At 49.3% G+C, this 16,476-nt stretch overlaps 1 protein-coding gene across 5 annotated transcripts; it reads right to left on the bottom strand.

Moving 5' to 3' along the window:
* Window positions 1-393: 393 nt before the first annotated feature.
* MASP2 (MBL associated serine protease 2) lies at window positions 394-16,009 on the bottom strand. 5 transcript variants are annotated; one of them, XM_082648998.1, is made up of 11 exons: window positions 15,957-16,009; window positions 15,642-15,873; window positions 15,343-15,520; window positions 14,482-14,613; window positions 11,868-12,064; window positions 11,647-11,794; window positions 7,738-7,856; window positions 5,958-6,036; window positions 3,762-3,893; window positions 3,186-3,260; window positions 395-1,978 (listed from the first exon to the last, which is right to left on the bottom strand). In XM_082648998.1, the coding sequence occupies exons 1-11, from the start codon at window positions 15,959-15,961 to the stop codon at window positions 1,215-1,217; spliced, it is 2,061 nt and encodes a 686-aa protein (XP_082505124.1). In that variant the 5' UTR covers window positions 15,962-16,009; the 3' UTR covers window positions 395-1,214. The 5 variants fall into 5 exon arrangements, with proteins under 5 accessions (XP_082505121.1, XP_082505120.1, XP_082505122.1 ...); XM_082648995.1 differs by lacking the exons at window positions 15,642-15,873; window positions 15,957-16,009 and adding an exon at window positions 13,176-13,317 and having other exon boundaries at window positions 394-1,978; window positions 15,343-15,479; XM_082648994.1 differs by lacking the exons at window positions 15,343-15,520; window positions 15,642-15,873; window positions 15,957-16,009 and adding exons at window positions 13,176-13,317; window positions 14,711-15,171 and having other exon boundaries at window positions 394-1,978.
* Window positions 16,010-16,476: the final 467 nt, after the last annotated feature.

The following is a 16,476-nucleotide window of genomic DNA, read 5'->3' as shown; positions in this document are numbered from 1 at the left end:
GAGTCTCAAGAAGTTGCACTTCATATGCACAAGAGAAGTTAGTCAAAACTCACAATGAATTTCTACATATAATGGTAACTGTTTGGCTAGAATGAAAAAGTTTGTTAAATGTTAAGTATTAAAGCTTTTTAGGGAGGAATGGCCAACTAAATGAAATGAGATTTTTAAGGTTAAGTCAGAGCTTAAATGCTGTCCTTAGGAAAAAGATGTTGAGTACTTAGTAATTCAGAAGATGTATGTGATAATTAGAATAATTTTTTGTTGTTGAATACTAGGAGAGAAACTCTTAACTGTGTATTTAAGTTCTGTACTTAGCTGTTGTACGATCTGTAATCTATTTTCAAATGTGCCCAAGTATTCCACATTCGTGGTAAGAAGGAAAAAAACACTACAGATTGATTTATCAATAATACCGCCACTTATTTTTAATGTTGTATTTCATCTTATGGAAATGCCACATTTGATTCAACTGTCTTCTGAATTTGAAAATAAAATATTTAGGTTATTTCCAAGTGCTAGGAACATCCTCACAGCTAAATTAAAATCTTAGCATTGGAATTACCAGGTCAAAGACTATGCATGCTTTTAAGACTTGTGGAATAGATTTGCCAAATTGTCCTTCAGAAAATTCGTCGCCTTCGACAGTGTGAACTGGTGCTGTTCCATGCTCTTCTTTTCTGCCAGTTTGAGAAGTGAAAAATTATAGCATCGCTTTTAACATGGAAATCAGTCTATACCTAGGCCAAAGTATTGATATTTCCAATTTATCTACCCAAGAAAAACATGATTCAAAGTAATTCCTGAACCAATACTGCTATAATATGTAACGCTCTCAGAGAACAATAAGAACAAGTACAAAAACTGGAGAAAAACAGTTAAAGAACATGAACAGGCAATTTCCAGAAATGCACATGGCCAGTGCAAAAAGACACTGGACTTTTGTAAGTAAGTCCAAATTTAACCAGTGAGTTTCTGTTGGATTGGCAACGGTGAATATCACTACAATGGTTTATGTCCCCTTCAATCAGAGAGTAAGTGGTGGAAAAGTGGCAAGTGGAGAAGTGCCTGAAAGGCACATCTCACCTGTAGTTTGGTTTGGTTTTGAGGTGGAACAGCAGCTGTCGTGTTAATGTTTCTCAGGTCAGTTTGCTGCTGAGGTCTTTTACAGGTATTTTTTAGAACAAAGAATCATGTACTCACTGGAGACACACAAGCTAAAAACTATTAATTATGTTCTTGATCCAGGGAATATAATTAATGACTTTTGTGTAGACCCCATACTGATCTGCCTCCCCACAATTGATGGAACCCCAGGACACTATTCCTCCCACAAACCATTTCTGTGTCTCATTATGTAGAAACACTAATGCCCCCCCACTGTCGCCTTTACAGCTGTCCTTGCCCCCACTTTCTAAACCAGCACAAAGCATGTTGTCAGTTACCCTTCCCCCCGGATAGGACTTCTTTGCATATGCCGCAGTACAGTTTTGATGGTCAACAACTGGTATGTCAACAAACATTAGATTTCTGGCAAGAAAACCCCTTTGGGTTAATCCCCATCCAGATGCAGTTCCAATATCATTGGTTCTCATGAAGCATTCAGCTTCTTTTCTTGGCAAACAAATAGGCATGATGTTTCTATTTAATACAACTTTGTTCTTCAATTTAATCAATGCTATGTCATTATCGTAACCAGCATTATGAGTGTAACGTTCATGTATAAAAATGGCCTCGGCCCAGGCTTGTGTATAATGAGGTGACAGTCTCTTCAGGGCACCCATTCTAATGTCTAGGGAGGCGGCGTCTTCTCTTTGCTCATATACAGCATGAGCAGCTGTTAGGATCCAGTTGTCATATAGAAGTGCACCTGCTGCTATAGTTTTACCTAATAACAGGGCTTGCCAAGGAAAATCGCCAAGCTTTGCATTTTGTCCTCCATATATACGACCTTCTGTGGTACGGGTGGATATTCCACAAACTGGGGGAAAAAAGATGTATAGAGCCTTTATAGAAACCCGATGGTGTTTTTTCTCCAATTATTACCACTTTGGAGTTGTGTATATGTAATGTCAACCAAAAATTGCATCACATAATTTGGTGGGTGTCCACCTATACAGGCAAGTGAGACTGCTTAAAACACTGTTCAAAGACCTGATAAAACCATTTGGTATTTTTTAGCTCTGCAGATAATGAGGTGAGTGAAAATTAACTTTTAGAAACGGATTTGTTTTGGTAAAATAATTTGGTCTCGCAATTGGGAAAATATTTAATAGGGCAAACAGGAATTGTCTGAGCTGATGTGCGTAGGAAGTGAAAAATAACCTTTTCATTGCTTCTGTCTTCCAACTTGTAAAATGGGGTATTTACCATGTAGTTCTGGGAAAGCAGAAACTAAGGTCACTATCATAGGATTTGCAGAATTACTTTCACCTTTGTACATTAAAATGTTTTTTAAAAATTAGAATGTTGCAGTTGTAGCCAGGAACCTTTAGGTTCAGAAATTATTTTGGGTCTAGTTGTTTCTTCCAAACACTAAACTTTATTATGTATTGCTAACTAAATATGCTCATAAATGTAGCAAATATGTTTCCTGTTGTGGCAGAATACTCTTATTAAAGCTTACAAACATTGTTGTCAGCTAAGATGCAGGTTTTTAAAAAAGACTAATTTAAGCCAAATAGCACAGGGGTGATGAGTATATTATTACCTTTCTGATTTTTTTTTTAAGCACTCAACTATATCTTCAGAGCAGATTCTGGTAAAACTTTTTTTTAAGTACTGTTAAAAGGCAAATTGCATTAATGTTTAAAAACTAGATGTCATTGAAAACAATTGCTTAGGGAAATAATGAGGTTATTAGCTTTGGGTTTTAATAGCATTTTTAAAGAGAAGAAATCATGTTTATAAATGTATAAATGGTTCAAGATAATTTTAAAAATCATTTAATTTTTTATGCTTGCCTAGTTGTAAGGTCAAAAATAATCAAATGACTGATACAGTCAGCACCAACAACCTCTCCATATGGAAGGGGTAATGAGAACATACTATTTGGAAATAATAAGCTGGTCTAAGAGCCAAGTGCTGAAGTTACATTTCTGCCTACACAGCTGAAGCACTACTTACTGTCTGCTACCCAGTTCTACTTTCCATCAGTTATGAATCTCGTGTATAAATGTATCTATTACCAGGCTCACAGACAGGGGGTGATTTTTCTCCTTTGGAGCTCGTCCAGAATCCATCAGCCTCACACACATATTTACCTGCAAATCATTGAAAGAGCAAAAATGTTTAACTGCATGTGCAAAGGTGGTTGTCATTTGCTTGAATACCCCCTCGAAAATGCAGATTCCTGAGCATCAGTGGGAAACAGAGGCGTCTGAATAACCATTTTACATGATTTCATAAATAGGAGGTCTCTGCATTACCATGTATGCTTGCAAAGTGGAAACCTTTTAGATGTGTAACTTGAATATGTATCAAGATCTTAAGTGCTTAATGATAAGGTTTTGACTTGTTAAATTAAACCATTTGGAATATATTGTGTGTTTGTAGTAGTCATTTACTAGATAAGATCTGTTTTCAGATTCTTGCAAATTGACATTAAAGTCACTTCAGCTATAATATTTCACTTCGCAGGTGGAAGAAGTGCCTTTTAATCTTTTGTCTAGCCTTAGCCAGAAATGTTGGCTAAGTCTATTCTCAGATCATGAGGGCTTAGGTTCCAAATATCACCCACCCCCAACTTTGAACAATTTGCTTACCATCATCTGTTCTCATTGTGTAGAACTCATTACAGCGATATTTAACCTCAGCTTTGTATATGGTCACCTCGGCACCCGTTATATAGTCCACTTGGCCACTGGGTAGGTCATCAGGAGGGCCACAGTCAACAACTAATAAACACGGGAGAGGGAAAGTCAGTTTGTACTTTGAATCCTAACATTAAAACGATGTGGAGACTGATAGTGGTTGTGCTGTGTGTTGTTATAACTTGAAGTCATATTCAAGATGGACATCATTTCATCTCTGAAAATGGAGAGAATCGCCTTAGTGTGATTTGAAAGTATCACTCTCATCTCTGTTCCTAACTAAATGGCTAGGTTGAAGTGAAGGCCCTAGGCAAGGAGTTGTATGATGCCTTCCCTAAAGGAAGGGAATTTGAAACTACTTGGACTTCTTAGCACTCACGAAAGAAAACAGCACAGGCTGCATATGCCTATACAGTCTGGTTTGATGTTAAATGGTACAATTTGGTTAGCCTAAAAAATAGAACAAAGAAGACCGAAGAACTTGTTCTTATGATCCTTTCCCTAAGTTGACCTTTTTAGAAGACCTGGAAGTCATAATACCTTGAGTTTGGGTTAGAATTCACAACTGTTAGGACATTACTAATGTGACATAACCAATTTGTGAGACAAAGTGATACCAGTCTAAAAGTCATAGTTTTGTACACAGACATCTAAAAATTGTTGATGTACTTCTGTGGATTTTAAAAGGTAAATCGTTTTTAGCAACTTAATAGCAGTGTGTCTGGCTTTGTGTCAAGAGCGTTGTCTACGTTGCCTTAATTCTCCACAGATGAGATGCCCGTAACTACCCAGTGAAAAGTGGCAGAATCAGGGCTCTAACCCATACCTTAGTCCAACAGTCCTTCGGTGCCAGCTCTTTACTGGTTTTTAAACTAAAAGAATTGGTAGTAAAGAATTGGTAGTCCCACGGGAATATAAATTTTGAAATAAAAATATTCCCCTAGGAATTTCGTAGAAACCCTTGCAAAAAAGTATGTGAAAGTAGGGACTTCCCTGCTGGTGCAGTGGTTAGGAGTCCACCTGCCAATGCAGGGGACGCGGGTTCGAGCCCTGGTCCGGGAGGATCCCACATGCCACGGAGCAAGTAGGCCCGTGTGGCACAACTACTGGGCCTGCGCTCTGGAGAACGCGAGCCACAACTACTGAGGCCTGCACGCCTGGAGCCTGTGCTTTGCAACGGGAGAGGCCACTGCAGTGAGGGGACAGTGTGCCGTGGCGGAGAGTAGCCCCCGCTCAGTGCAACTAGAGGAAGCCTGTGCACAACAACGAAGACCCAATGCAGCCAAAAACTAAATAAATTTATTTTTAAAAAATATGTGAAAGTATACGTACAGAGGTGTTAACTATGGCAGCGTATGTAATAGTAAACTGGAAACAATAGAAATCACATGAAACAAAAAGCATAGGTCCTCTGATGGAATACTATGCAGTCATTAAAAAGAAGGAGCAGCTCTATGAGTGCTTGGATTGTTGTGGAACGATAACCCAACAATGTTGGGGGGAAGAGTACATTGCAGTCAGATTTAGTTCAAAAGTAAGTGAGATATGTTAGTATAAATAGTATAGGAAATAAAGAGTAAGAAGGAATGGATCCCAGTGTCTTACAGGTAGTTTGAGGATTTGGGCAAGAGAGGCTTTCACTGTATATTTTTGTGAATTTATATGGTTTTTCCATTTAACACGTATCATAATTTTAAAAATATTAAAAATAAGGTACGTGATTCTTAGTTCACAAAATGGTAGTGAACACCATTATCCCAGTTTGATGCGTATATGCCCCTACAAACAGTAGCCTGTACATGTTTACATGTGTGATATATGTAATTGGAGGGCTATGCACCAAAATAACGAGAGTGACTATACTCTGATACGGCGGGATTATGAGTATTATAATGTTTGTAATTTTCTCTATTTCCCATCTTTTATGAGTATTTTATACTTAGAAAAATATTTTTAAATACCATACTTTTCTGAAGCAAATACTTTTTCTAGTAGCTTGGTCCTGTTTTAACCTCTTAAAAGTGCTCTGAGAGACTGAGGATGAGAAGCAAATTTGGAATTCAGGCCCTGATAAATCATTCTTTAAAAATACCAGAAGCAGCAGTAGTAGCAGAAGCAGCTACAGGCGTTGTGGTCACACATACGTACTGCTGCACTCCGGCATCGGTTGGTCCCAAGATCCATCTGTCTGACAGACTGCAACAAATGATTTCAGGGGCCAATAACCCTAAAGAGGAATTGAGAAAATATTAATTTCCTTGTTTATATCAGGAAACCACTCCCCAAAGCTCTGCTCCCACGATAGTTCTTCTTCAAGTGTTTCAAGACATGCTCCCAAGGGGGTGATGCACCCACATGACTGGACACGCAGCCCAACTGCCTTGATACATGTGTGTACTTGTTGGTGATGTCACCTATGTGTGTGTATCAGTTTTAAAGATGTTGACCTCTGCAGCGGTTTATATTTTCTGCTTTCCACTTAATCCAAGAATACGTCAGATTTCTCACAAGTTCCTGCTGGTGTTCCACCATTTCTTTATGTAAAGTGCCAAAGGGTGACAGTCAAAAGTTTGGGGAAGATCAGCCTGATCAGATATGGATGTGTCTGGATTTTTCTAGCCTGCGGCTATTAACTGGAGGAAAGTTATTTAAAATATCAATATTTCCAGAAGCTTCGCATGTGTGTCCTCAATCACTTTCCATTGCTAATATTTAGCGGGACATTTTTGACTTATTTAAATATTTTTCTAAAATCAGACTTTAAAATGAAAGAAGGTGGCTTTGACTGAAGCTTTATGCTTCGAAGGAGAGCAGGATGACTTCTTTTTTCCTCAGAAACTGAACAGGCTTGGGTCCAAGTTGCTGTGGAAAGAGCCCGCCGAGAAGTTTACAAGCTGAGCAAAGTGTCTCACTTTTTTGAGGGTCGGGGGTGGTTGTCCCTCCACAGGACTGGTTGCATAACCAGCTATCTTTTCAGTGTTATTGCTTTTTACCACTGGGATTCAGTGACATTTTGAAGAACATAAAGAGGGCATGTGAATCTCTAACCTGTGCCCCAAAGAAACACACTAAGCATTTTTTGAAATTATCCTCCTTCTCCCTTAACAGTGGTCACTGTTTATAACTTTGCAGAATATACTGTTTCCAAGGGCCATTTAATTTTTTTGTGGGCCCAAGAGTTGTTTCATGTAAAGGTCATTTGACCAGGAGGAGCTTGATTTAATGCAAGGTGATAACACAGAGCACATGACCAACATTTCAGCTGCTTTACCAAGAGCTGCTGTAATGTGTGTGAACAGAGAAAAGGTGTTCATTTTAATCGCCAGCTTTCAAAAAAAAAAGAAAAAGAAAAAGTTTTTTTAAAAAGCGGAGCTATGGGTTTCCCTGGTGGCGCAGTGGTTGAGAATCTGCCTGCCAGTGCAGGGGACACGGGTTCGAGCCCTGGTCCGGGAAGATCCCACATGCCGCGGAGCAACTGGGCCCGTGGGCCACAGCTACTGAGCCTGTGCTCCAGGGCCCACGAGCCGTAACTACTGAGCCTGCATGCCACAACTACTGGATCCTGCGCACCTGGTGCCCGTGCTGTACAACAAGAGAAGCCACCGAAACAACAAAGAGTAGCGCCCCCCTCGCCGCAACTAGAGAAAACCCATGCACAGCAACAAAGACCCAACGCAGCCAAAAATAATAAATTTTTAAAAAATTTTAAAAAGCGGAGTTCCTAAGAATAGAAAATTCTCTGTAGCCGTTTCTCTTAGCAAATGTATCATTTCTTTGAATTTTATTGTTCAATCATAGGCAAAGTAAACCACCATCCTGACAACAGCTGTTTCCCCATTTTCCTTTCACATATTTGCTGATATAAATATGTATTCATTCAAAAACCGTCATGATTGTGGTGCACTTAAACAGCTTTGTATTAACTTACTTGCAGAAGTTCGTAGCCCGACTCGCAGAAGACAAAGAAGCGGTCTTTCATGATGTATGTGGCCTGCACAGGGGAGATGTGGCCGTTAGGTGGTGCCGTCGGGTCAGGGCAGGGCTGAGCTGCGCAAGGAAACCAGACGTCGGGGGTTTAGCTGGCTCTATAGCAGCAAGTCTGAATTTAGCAATTAGAAGTTCTTGGTTTATAAATGAAACAACGTGTAAAGAGAGCTTGCCACAGTGGGGTGGAGTTCTTCAGATTTAAAACCAAAGGCAAGATTAAACTCTTCGCTGCTTATCGTACAAATTAGGATTTGTCTCCTGGCCTGGGCTTCAGCCAAAGTGATGAAAAGAAAGCCGGGGACGTGGTAAGGGAGCATGGTCACGGCAAAGGGAGCATCTGCTCCACGCCAGGGGCCTCACACACACTGCTGAAAACCGGGGGAGTGTAACTTGGGGGGGAAAGAGCTGGACAGCATGGGTTAAAATCACAGGAAATCCTCAGTTTCCTCATCTGTCAGCTGAGAGTGATAAGAACGTTTGCTCAGCTTCTAAGGCCGCTGCGAGGACCGAATGTGAAGCACAGAGGAAACCGCTTTGCTAATAAGGCGACGGGCAGCAGCCCCTGCGGCTCAGAGAGGCACCGGGGCTCAGGGCCAGACTGGCACTCAGGAGGCCTCATACGCCCCTCGAGAGCACGTGCCCACAGGGCTCACGGCTGGCTTCCACTTCGGCCCCCAAACCCTGGCCTGTTGTCACCGCAAGCCTTCAGCCAGTGCCCCATGGCTGCCCATCACCCAAGGCCACCCCTCAGCCCGTGCAGGTCATTTGCCCAGTCCCCTGCTTCCTCCAGCAGCTGACCCCTGTGTCCTGCAGCGACTCTCAGTCCCAGGCAGGCCCCAGAGTCTCCCCTCTTGGAACCAATCTCCAGGGATGTTCCAGGTGGCCCTGTCGGGGCCAGGGCTTCCCGAGGCCACCTCATACCCAGGCCAGGGCCCTGCTGGCACTTCCCTTCACACACACCTCCAGGCTCTGTCCTGGCCCCTCTCACCCACCAGCCTGGCAAACCTGACTCTTCCCTCTGACTCACTCTGAAACCAGTGCTTCAGTTTTAGAAGTTTTATTACTTCGACCCACAGGAAAACAAAAGGCTTTTTAAATATGAACAAGAGGCAAATGAAATGTTCCCGAAGTGCTGGTCTCTCCCCTACTGACCCGTCTCCCACCCTTTCCCACAGAGCTGGCCCAAAGGTTAATCTTTCCTAATTCAATCTCATTTTTAAAATTACTCAACACCTCCTCCATGCTCACTCAGTGTCTTCTGCGTTAGCCCACTAATCCCCACCTTTCCAAGGAGCTTTGTCCTTCATTGGATAATTGGGACATTAAGTCTCAGAAAAGTTATGTTAAGAGGTTCAATGTCACATGGCCAGGAAACAGGATGCGTTACAGCCGGGCCGCCAACCCGGGCAGTCTGACACCCAGCCTGCGCTCTGAGCACGGCTTGGGGCCTTGGGTGTTTTGCTTTGGCGCTTCTCCAGCTCAGTTACTCTGTCTTTCCAAAAACATCCTGAAAGACCTGTTGGCTGAGAGTGGTGAGAGGGACAGACACGTCCAGAGGTCAGTGCCCGCAGGTGGGGGGCTTGGACTCGTGTCTCAGGAGGTGGCACCACGAACTACCGTCTACGTTTGAGGGTCTGTCACGAGGAAGAGGTGGTGGAGGAGGGTCTGAGAGGCAGAGTGCAGACTCCCTGTCCAAACCCTCCATGTCAGGCAGGAGTCCCCATCTCTGCCTACCCCATCACACCCTCTTACAGCTCACACCAAGACAGCCGGAGCCTCTGGGCTTTTGCACATACACTTCCCTTGCACTTGGAACACCCTTCCACCTTCCTCCAATACCTACTTGTCCTTTCAATCCAATCTCGTATGTTTCGTGTCCCAGGCCCCTTTTGTTAGCACCCGGCCCCTGCCTGGGCCAGGTCCCTCCTCTGGACTCTCACTGTGTCTGGTGCTCGGCTGTGCTTGTCACAGGGCTGTGGTCATGGTGCTGTGACTAGACTGGACTGACAGCAGAGGTATTACGTATTCCCCACACAGGGCCCAGTGCACATCCATAAGATGGATGGATAGATGGATGGATGGAAGGAGGGAAGGATGGACAGATGGATGTGTGTGAGGGGTGGCATGAACATGACTTGGCATAAGGATTATAGCTGTCCCGCGATGTCTGCGGGGCATTGGTTCCAGGAGCCCCGTGGATACCAAAATCTGCGGTTGCTCAAGTCCCTTGTACAAAATGGCAGAGGGAACGCCCTGGCGGTCCAGTGGTTAGGACTCAGCGCTTTCACTGCTGAGGGCATGGGTTCAATCCCTGGTCGGAAAACTAACACCATCCCACAAGCTTCTCGGCCAAAAGAAAAAAAAAAGGCAGAGTGTCAGCCATCTGTATCCACGGGCTCTACATCCACGGGTGTGGGAAGCCAACTGTATTTTGAGCTGATTATCTTATGAAACAGCAGACACAGGAAAGACTCTGAAAACAGAGTAGAAAGTACCCTTTTCTAAGGGAAATTTATGTTTACAGAGGAAATCTCCATTTGTAAGAGTGTCTGGAACTCTGTACCAGGAGTAGGATGACTAAATCACTAGAAACTCTTAAAGGAAAAGACAGAAAATTTTTTTTACTAAAATTAAATTTCAAAAGCAATAGAAAGAAGACAGTCTTTAATCTGCATAACAAATCTTACTCTTGCTTACCATGCTTTTCCTGGTCACCTCCTCATAACTGGACTCCCCTGTACCCTTTCTCTCTTTTGTCTTCAGCTGAAGATGTTTAAGCCTGAATTCTAAGCCACCTCTGAGACTCATTTTCCCCTGGGTTATCTCCCACGTATGCACGAGATCTACATGTTCATAAACTTGTTTCTTTTTCTCTCGTTAATGTCTCTTGTTCCCAGCCAAGAATTTGGAAGGGCAGAGGGAAAATTATTATTGCCTCCCCTACAGATGGAAGGAAGGATGGTTGGATGGAGGGGTGAATGGAAGAGGGGAGGGTGAGAGGTAGGGCAGGAGAGGAGGATGGCTGTTTGGATGGGTAGATGGGTAGAAGGAGGGATGGTTGGATGGAGGGGTGAATGGAAGAGGGGAGGGTGAGAGGTAGGGCAGGAGAGGAGGATGGCTGTTTGGATGGGTAGATGGGTAGAAGGAGGGATGGTTGGATGGAGGGGTGGGTGGGTGGGTGGATGAATGGGGGGGCGACACTTCCCATAGGGGACCCCTGCCTCGCAGACGACCCCACTCAAACCTGGCCTGTCTTCTGATGGAGTTCAGGACGCACTACCTCAAAATACGGCACCTTGACATGTTGACGATTTTAAGCTGGGAGTTTGAGAAAACGGCAGAAGCAGGAAGGTCACTCTGATTCCCCACCCTTCGCCCTTCTTCCCTGAAGCAGGTCATAAGACCCTCACGTGAGAGGTGTCTGCCCTACACCCAGAGGGAAGCCTTATCACCAAAGACAAAAGGATGCCAAGAACAATCCTAACAGGCCTGGCTAAGTTCCCCCACCCCGTTTTCCACCCTTACTTCATATTCCTCAGCCTATCATACTCCTCAGCAACCCTAGCCCAAAAGTGCACAGGTCCAGCTGTCTCTCTGAGTCTTTATTTCCTTACAAAGGAAATAAAATTTACATGACATAAAATTTACATGACATAAACATGTATGCTTTTTTTTTTCCTGTTAACCCCTCAGGTTGCTTTTCAGACCCAGCCAGGGACACTAAGAGGGTTAAGGAAAACTTTTCCCTCCCCTAACTTCCCAGGCCCGGCCAGGAAGCGTTCCATCCTGTGTGGCTCCTTGATGCTTCCGGAAGAGCTCCCTGCCGAATCGGAGCCCCACCTGCCCTCACCTGTGCTGTTGTAGTGGATCTTCCAGCCCGTGTGGTCCCCCGACTCATCGGTGGCAAAGGTGATGGTCACAGTGTTGCTCTTGGTTTCAATCCTGCGGGGCAACGTCTTCCCACAAAATGGGCCATATTCCTCCTTGTCTGTTTGAATCTGAAAGTGGAGAGGCCCCTGTCACCTCAGGACCTGCCGGGCCAGGGGGAGGCAGCGGCCAGGGGAACCAGACCTTCAGGGAGTCGTAGGGGCACTGGGTCTCAGGGTGCATCTCCACGTCAAAGGACTCCACGAAGTCCAGGGTGACACGGAACCCCTCCTCCAGGCGGATGCTGTAGGTGCAGCTGGAGAGTTTGGGGTACGGCTGAGGGTATCCAGGGCTGCTGAGCACCCCAGACCGGGCGGTGAAGACCTGGCCTGAGCACAGGGCTGGGGAGAGGGGAGAGGACAGGCGGGGTGAGCCAGGCGCAGGCGGCGTGGCTCAGGCCACCTGTCCACTGTCACATGCCAGCCCCAGAGGCATCTCCTGAGACTGAACGCCCCACCCAGTGGCTGAAGGGACAATTTAGGGAGGGGTCTCTCTGGCTTCCAGGATTTAGCTGAAACAAGTGACCCTTGGAGGTACATTCTCCAGGGGCCCCACTCACAACCCCAGGGAGGATGGAGGCCCTAAGCTGAGGCTCCTGGTGTGGGGAACCCTGGGCCAGAGTCACAGTTCCAGGGGTGCGGGGAGTGAGCCATGTCAGGGTCTGCCTGGGGGAAAGGGGCACCAGAAGTGAAAGGGACTTTCCTGTTCCCAGGAATTTGGTGTGGGGAGGTGGCAGGAGAGGAGTCTCCCCTGGGCCCCCTCCAGGAACACTCAGGAAGGCCTCCCCTTGCCCACCTTCCCTGGGTCTAGGCTCTGCCCTGGGGGGCAATTGAGGGCAGTTCAAGTCCACACTGATCATAAGTGAGTCTGGTACCCACTTTCCCCAATGAAACAGCTGATTCTGCCTTTGCAAAGAGAATGTCTGTTGGCATCACTCGTAGGAGGGTTCTACCCCCCCATCCCCCAGGTGGCAGAGGTGGGGACACAGGCATTCCAGGAAGTGAGGAGTCCCAGCACTGCCTTTCTTCTTCCACATGGCTGCTCCCCATGGGACAGAGGGAGTCACCCCCGGATGTGGGGGACCAACCAGACTGCCCATCAGTGAATCGATACCTCCTTGGGCCTCTCTGCTCGGGGTCAGACTCCCCCTCCCCAGCACACCCAGGACCTGAGGTATCCTCTGAACAGGAGGTGGACCCCAGGATGCTTTGAGCTCAGTCCTTGGATTCCTGGTGGGGGAGTAGCTAGAGCTCGGTTCCCCTGTGTGAGCCCCCTGCCCCTCTCTGGGCCTCGGTGCCCCATCATCAAAATGAGGGTGAGGACAGAGCAAGCCCCTCTGGCAAAGGAGCCTGTGGCCCCATAGAGGCGGCTCCCACCAACTAGGGCCCGTCGGGCTGAGGTGAGGGTGGGAAGGAAGGGGGTCCAGAGTGCACACTGCTGCCCTCCCCTCACCCTTCCCCCCCAGAGACACGCAGCAGGTGGAGGTGGAGCCGAGTTTATTGTTAGGTCCGTGGGCGGGGTCAATGGGGGCTGCAGGCTGCAGCGGTCTTGCCCGAGCCAGAACGGAGCCGGAGGGCAGGCTAGAGGCTCTGCTCTGGAAGAGAGAACAGAGACGGGGAGAGACACGGGGGAGGGCACTGAGCAGGGGAGCGGGCTCAGCACCAAGGGTGGGGGCTGCTCGCTCCCAGAGCGCCAGCTGGTATTCTGTCCAGGCCCCCGTCAGGGGCGCAGAGGGGAGTCCGGGCCGTGGAGGCCAAAGGGGTTGGCCTGCTGGGGGCTGAACCGGCAGCTTTGAGCTGAAGTTTCATGGAGGGAAGCTTGTGTGAGGCAGGCCTAGGGCCCCCACTCCTTCATCCTGAAGCCCCCCAAGGAGGATGAGTCCTGATTGGCCAGGTACACAGTGAGGGCCGACCACATGCTCACCAAGTGAATGAGCTGAGGAGGAGTGAGAGTGAGCCAAGGACAGGGTGGAGGCAGGTGAGGAGCTGGAGAACGTGGATGGATGAGTGCTTAGGTGGGGGGATGGGTGGATGGATGGGTGGGGGGATGAGTGGGGGGATGGGTGGGGGATGGGTGGGGGATGGGTGGATGGGGATGGGTGGGTGGGTGGATGGGTGGGTGGATGGATGGATGGATGGGTGGGTAGTGGGTGGGTGGATGGTGGGGTGGGTGGATGGGTGGGAGGGTGGGTGGGGGGGATGGGTGGGGATGGGTGGGGGGATGGGTGGGGGGATGGGTGGGTGGATGGATGGGGGTATGGGTGGGTGGATGGATGGGGGTATGGGTGGGTGGATGGATGGGTGGATGGATGGGGATGGGTGGGTGGATGGATGGGGGTATGGGTGGGTGGGTGGATGGATGGGTGGATGGATGGGGATGGGTGGGTGGATGGATGGGGGTATGGGTGGGTGGATGGATGGGTGGATGGGTGGGTGGGTGGATGGATGGATGGGTGGGTGGATGGATGGGTGGATGGGTGGGAGGGTGGGTGGGTGGATGGGTGGGAGGGTGCGTGGGTGGGTGGGTGGGTGGGTGGGTGGATGGATGGGTAGATGGATGGATGGGTAGATGGATGGATGGTGAGAGGGGACAGAAGATCTGAAAAGGAGCCGTCACCCAGGAGAAGTGTCTAGTGGACCAAGGCCAGTGGGCCCTCCAGTCGCCTGGGCAGAGCAGCTATGGCCTTGAGAAGCCAGCTGTGTCTTGGGGCAGGGTGGGGGCAGGCTGGGCACAGGGTCCCCCTCCAGCTGCAGCTCACCTGAGCAAGTGTGCTTGTTCCTGTGGAGAACATAGCCCATACGGCAGGAGCAGTAGAAGCCACCCAGGTGATTGTGGCAGTGGTGCTCGCAGGTGGGGGCCTCTCCTGGGGGCACCTGGCACTCGTCGATGTCTGGGGGAGGGGCCGGCAGGCAGTCAGCGGGGAAGGAGAGGGGACATCGCTGAGGCCTAGGCTCGGGTTTAGGGCCCCTCCAGTAACATGGCCTGACCTGAGAGGAGCCTCCTCTTGTCTGCAGGTGTCTCATGCCCAGCTGAGCGCTAGAGGCCCAGGGTCACTGCGACCTCGCTGCAGCACTTGGAGGGAGACCTAAATACCATCTTTTTTAAACCAATGACGGTTTAATGGTCCTGCTCGTGGTGACTAGGCTAGTGAAAGGAGCGACCGGCACGGGAACCCAGTGGGTGGGCCTCTATATGGGTTTCACCAAATTCTTGCAGCAGTCTCAGGATGAGCACAGAGAGGTTGAGCCACTTGCCCGAGGCCAACAGCAAGTCCCTGCAGGAGCCAGAATCTGAAAGCAAGTGCCAGACTCGAAGCCCAGAGGCAGACGCCGCGCTCAGCCCAGTGGCACCCGTCCCACCTGTGAACGGGCTCACTTGGTCCTTGCATCACGGGGCCCACGAGGACGTCCTGGCTCAGCACCTGGCACTGAATGGGGCTCAGCCTAGAGCAGAGGTCCTGGCTGTTGCTGATATTTGCACTGCGATGATGATGTCAGACCAGGTGGGGACGCCCTCCTGCTGGTCTGGCAGGAGTCCAGCCTCAGGGAGGCGGGCGGAAGGGAGGGCTGGTCTGGCCCAAGACAGTCCCCCCGCACCAACCGGCCTTCTCTCAGCTCACCCTCTGCTGAGTAGAAGGCCTCGAAGCCCGCGAACGGCTTCTCGTTGGAGTAGTCGGAGCGGAAGGTGACGTCGAGGCTGGAGCCCGGCGAGTAGAAGGTGGCGTTGCCGGGCGCCCGCTCCGTGTCCGTGCTCTCTGACCCGCACAGCGTGGCCAGCACCGTGGTCCCGGCGCTCAGCTGTGGGGTTGCGGGTCACGGGGGGAAGGCGAGACCCCGGGCCTGCCGGCCCTCCCGCCCGCGCTCCGAGGCCAGCCCCCGCCCCCGGGGGTCCCCGTGCCCCAGCCCGTCCTGCCGGCACCTTGACGAAGTCGTACTCGCAGAGGTAGGAGGGCTCCAGCTGGAAGTGAGTGAAGTAGAGGCGCAGGCGGTAGCCGGGGGGCGCCGTCAGGGCCCAGCGCTGCTCGTGGTTGTTGGCATACGTGCCTGGGAAGCCAGGAGATGCCAGGCGCCCGAACACGGGCTTGGGCCACTGCGGGCCCGAGGACGTGGTGGCTGCCGAGCCCCACAGCAGACCCAGGGTGACCAGCAGCCTGAAGACAGCGCAGGGGAGGGGCGGTGAGGCCCAGTCTCACCCCTCACCCCCGCTGGGGAGACCCTGGGGGCTTCCACCCACCTCATGGTGCACTCGGCCAGGCCCGGTCTGGAGCCCCGGGGCGCCTCACCTTTGATCTGTTTGTCCAACGGCCGGCCCTGCCCCCAGCCGCCCTGCCCCTGGCATTCTGGGAACAGACCCCATGACTCCTGCCTGCCCAGACTTCCGGGCAGGCAGGACAGGATGCTCCAGGAGCCAGGGGGCTGAACCTGGATGACAGCCAGCTCCGGGGACAAATCCTGGCTCTGTCCCTCACCCTGAACCTCTGTGGTTCCCCCGCCGTGTGTGACTTCCGAGGTCACCCAGGGTCTCTGTGACAATGACCTCGGCAGCGATGGCTTCTAGGCGGAGATGGGGGAGGCACACACACACCTACCTTTGCCTCCTGAAACGCTACGATAAGAGAGAAGAGAAAAGTCTTAAAAACACGAGCCCACGACGATGGGGAATGTGGGAGAGGAGGCGGCATCAACATTTAGGAAGCTGGGGAAACAGATGGACAGGTGGAAACAGCTCTCCAGGAAGCAACTCTAAGTTGGCG

This window comes from Grampus griseus (assembly GCF_964374135.1).
Source record: "Grampus griseus genome assembly, chromosome: 1".
Lineage (NCBI taxonomy): Eukaryota > Metazoa > Chordata > Mammalia > Artiodactyla > Delphinidae > Grampus > Grampus griseus.
The sequence above is the reverse complement of the archived record's forward strand: the minus strand, read 5'-3'. Positions and strand labels throughout refer to the sequence as shown.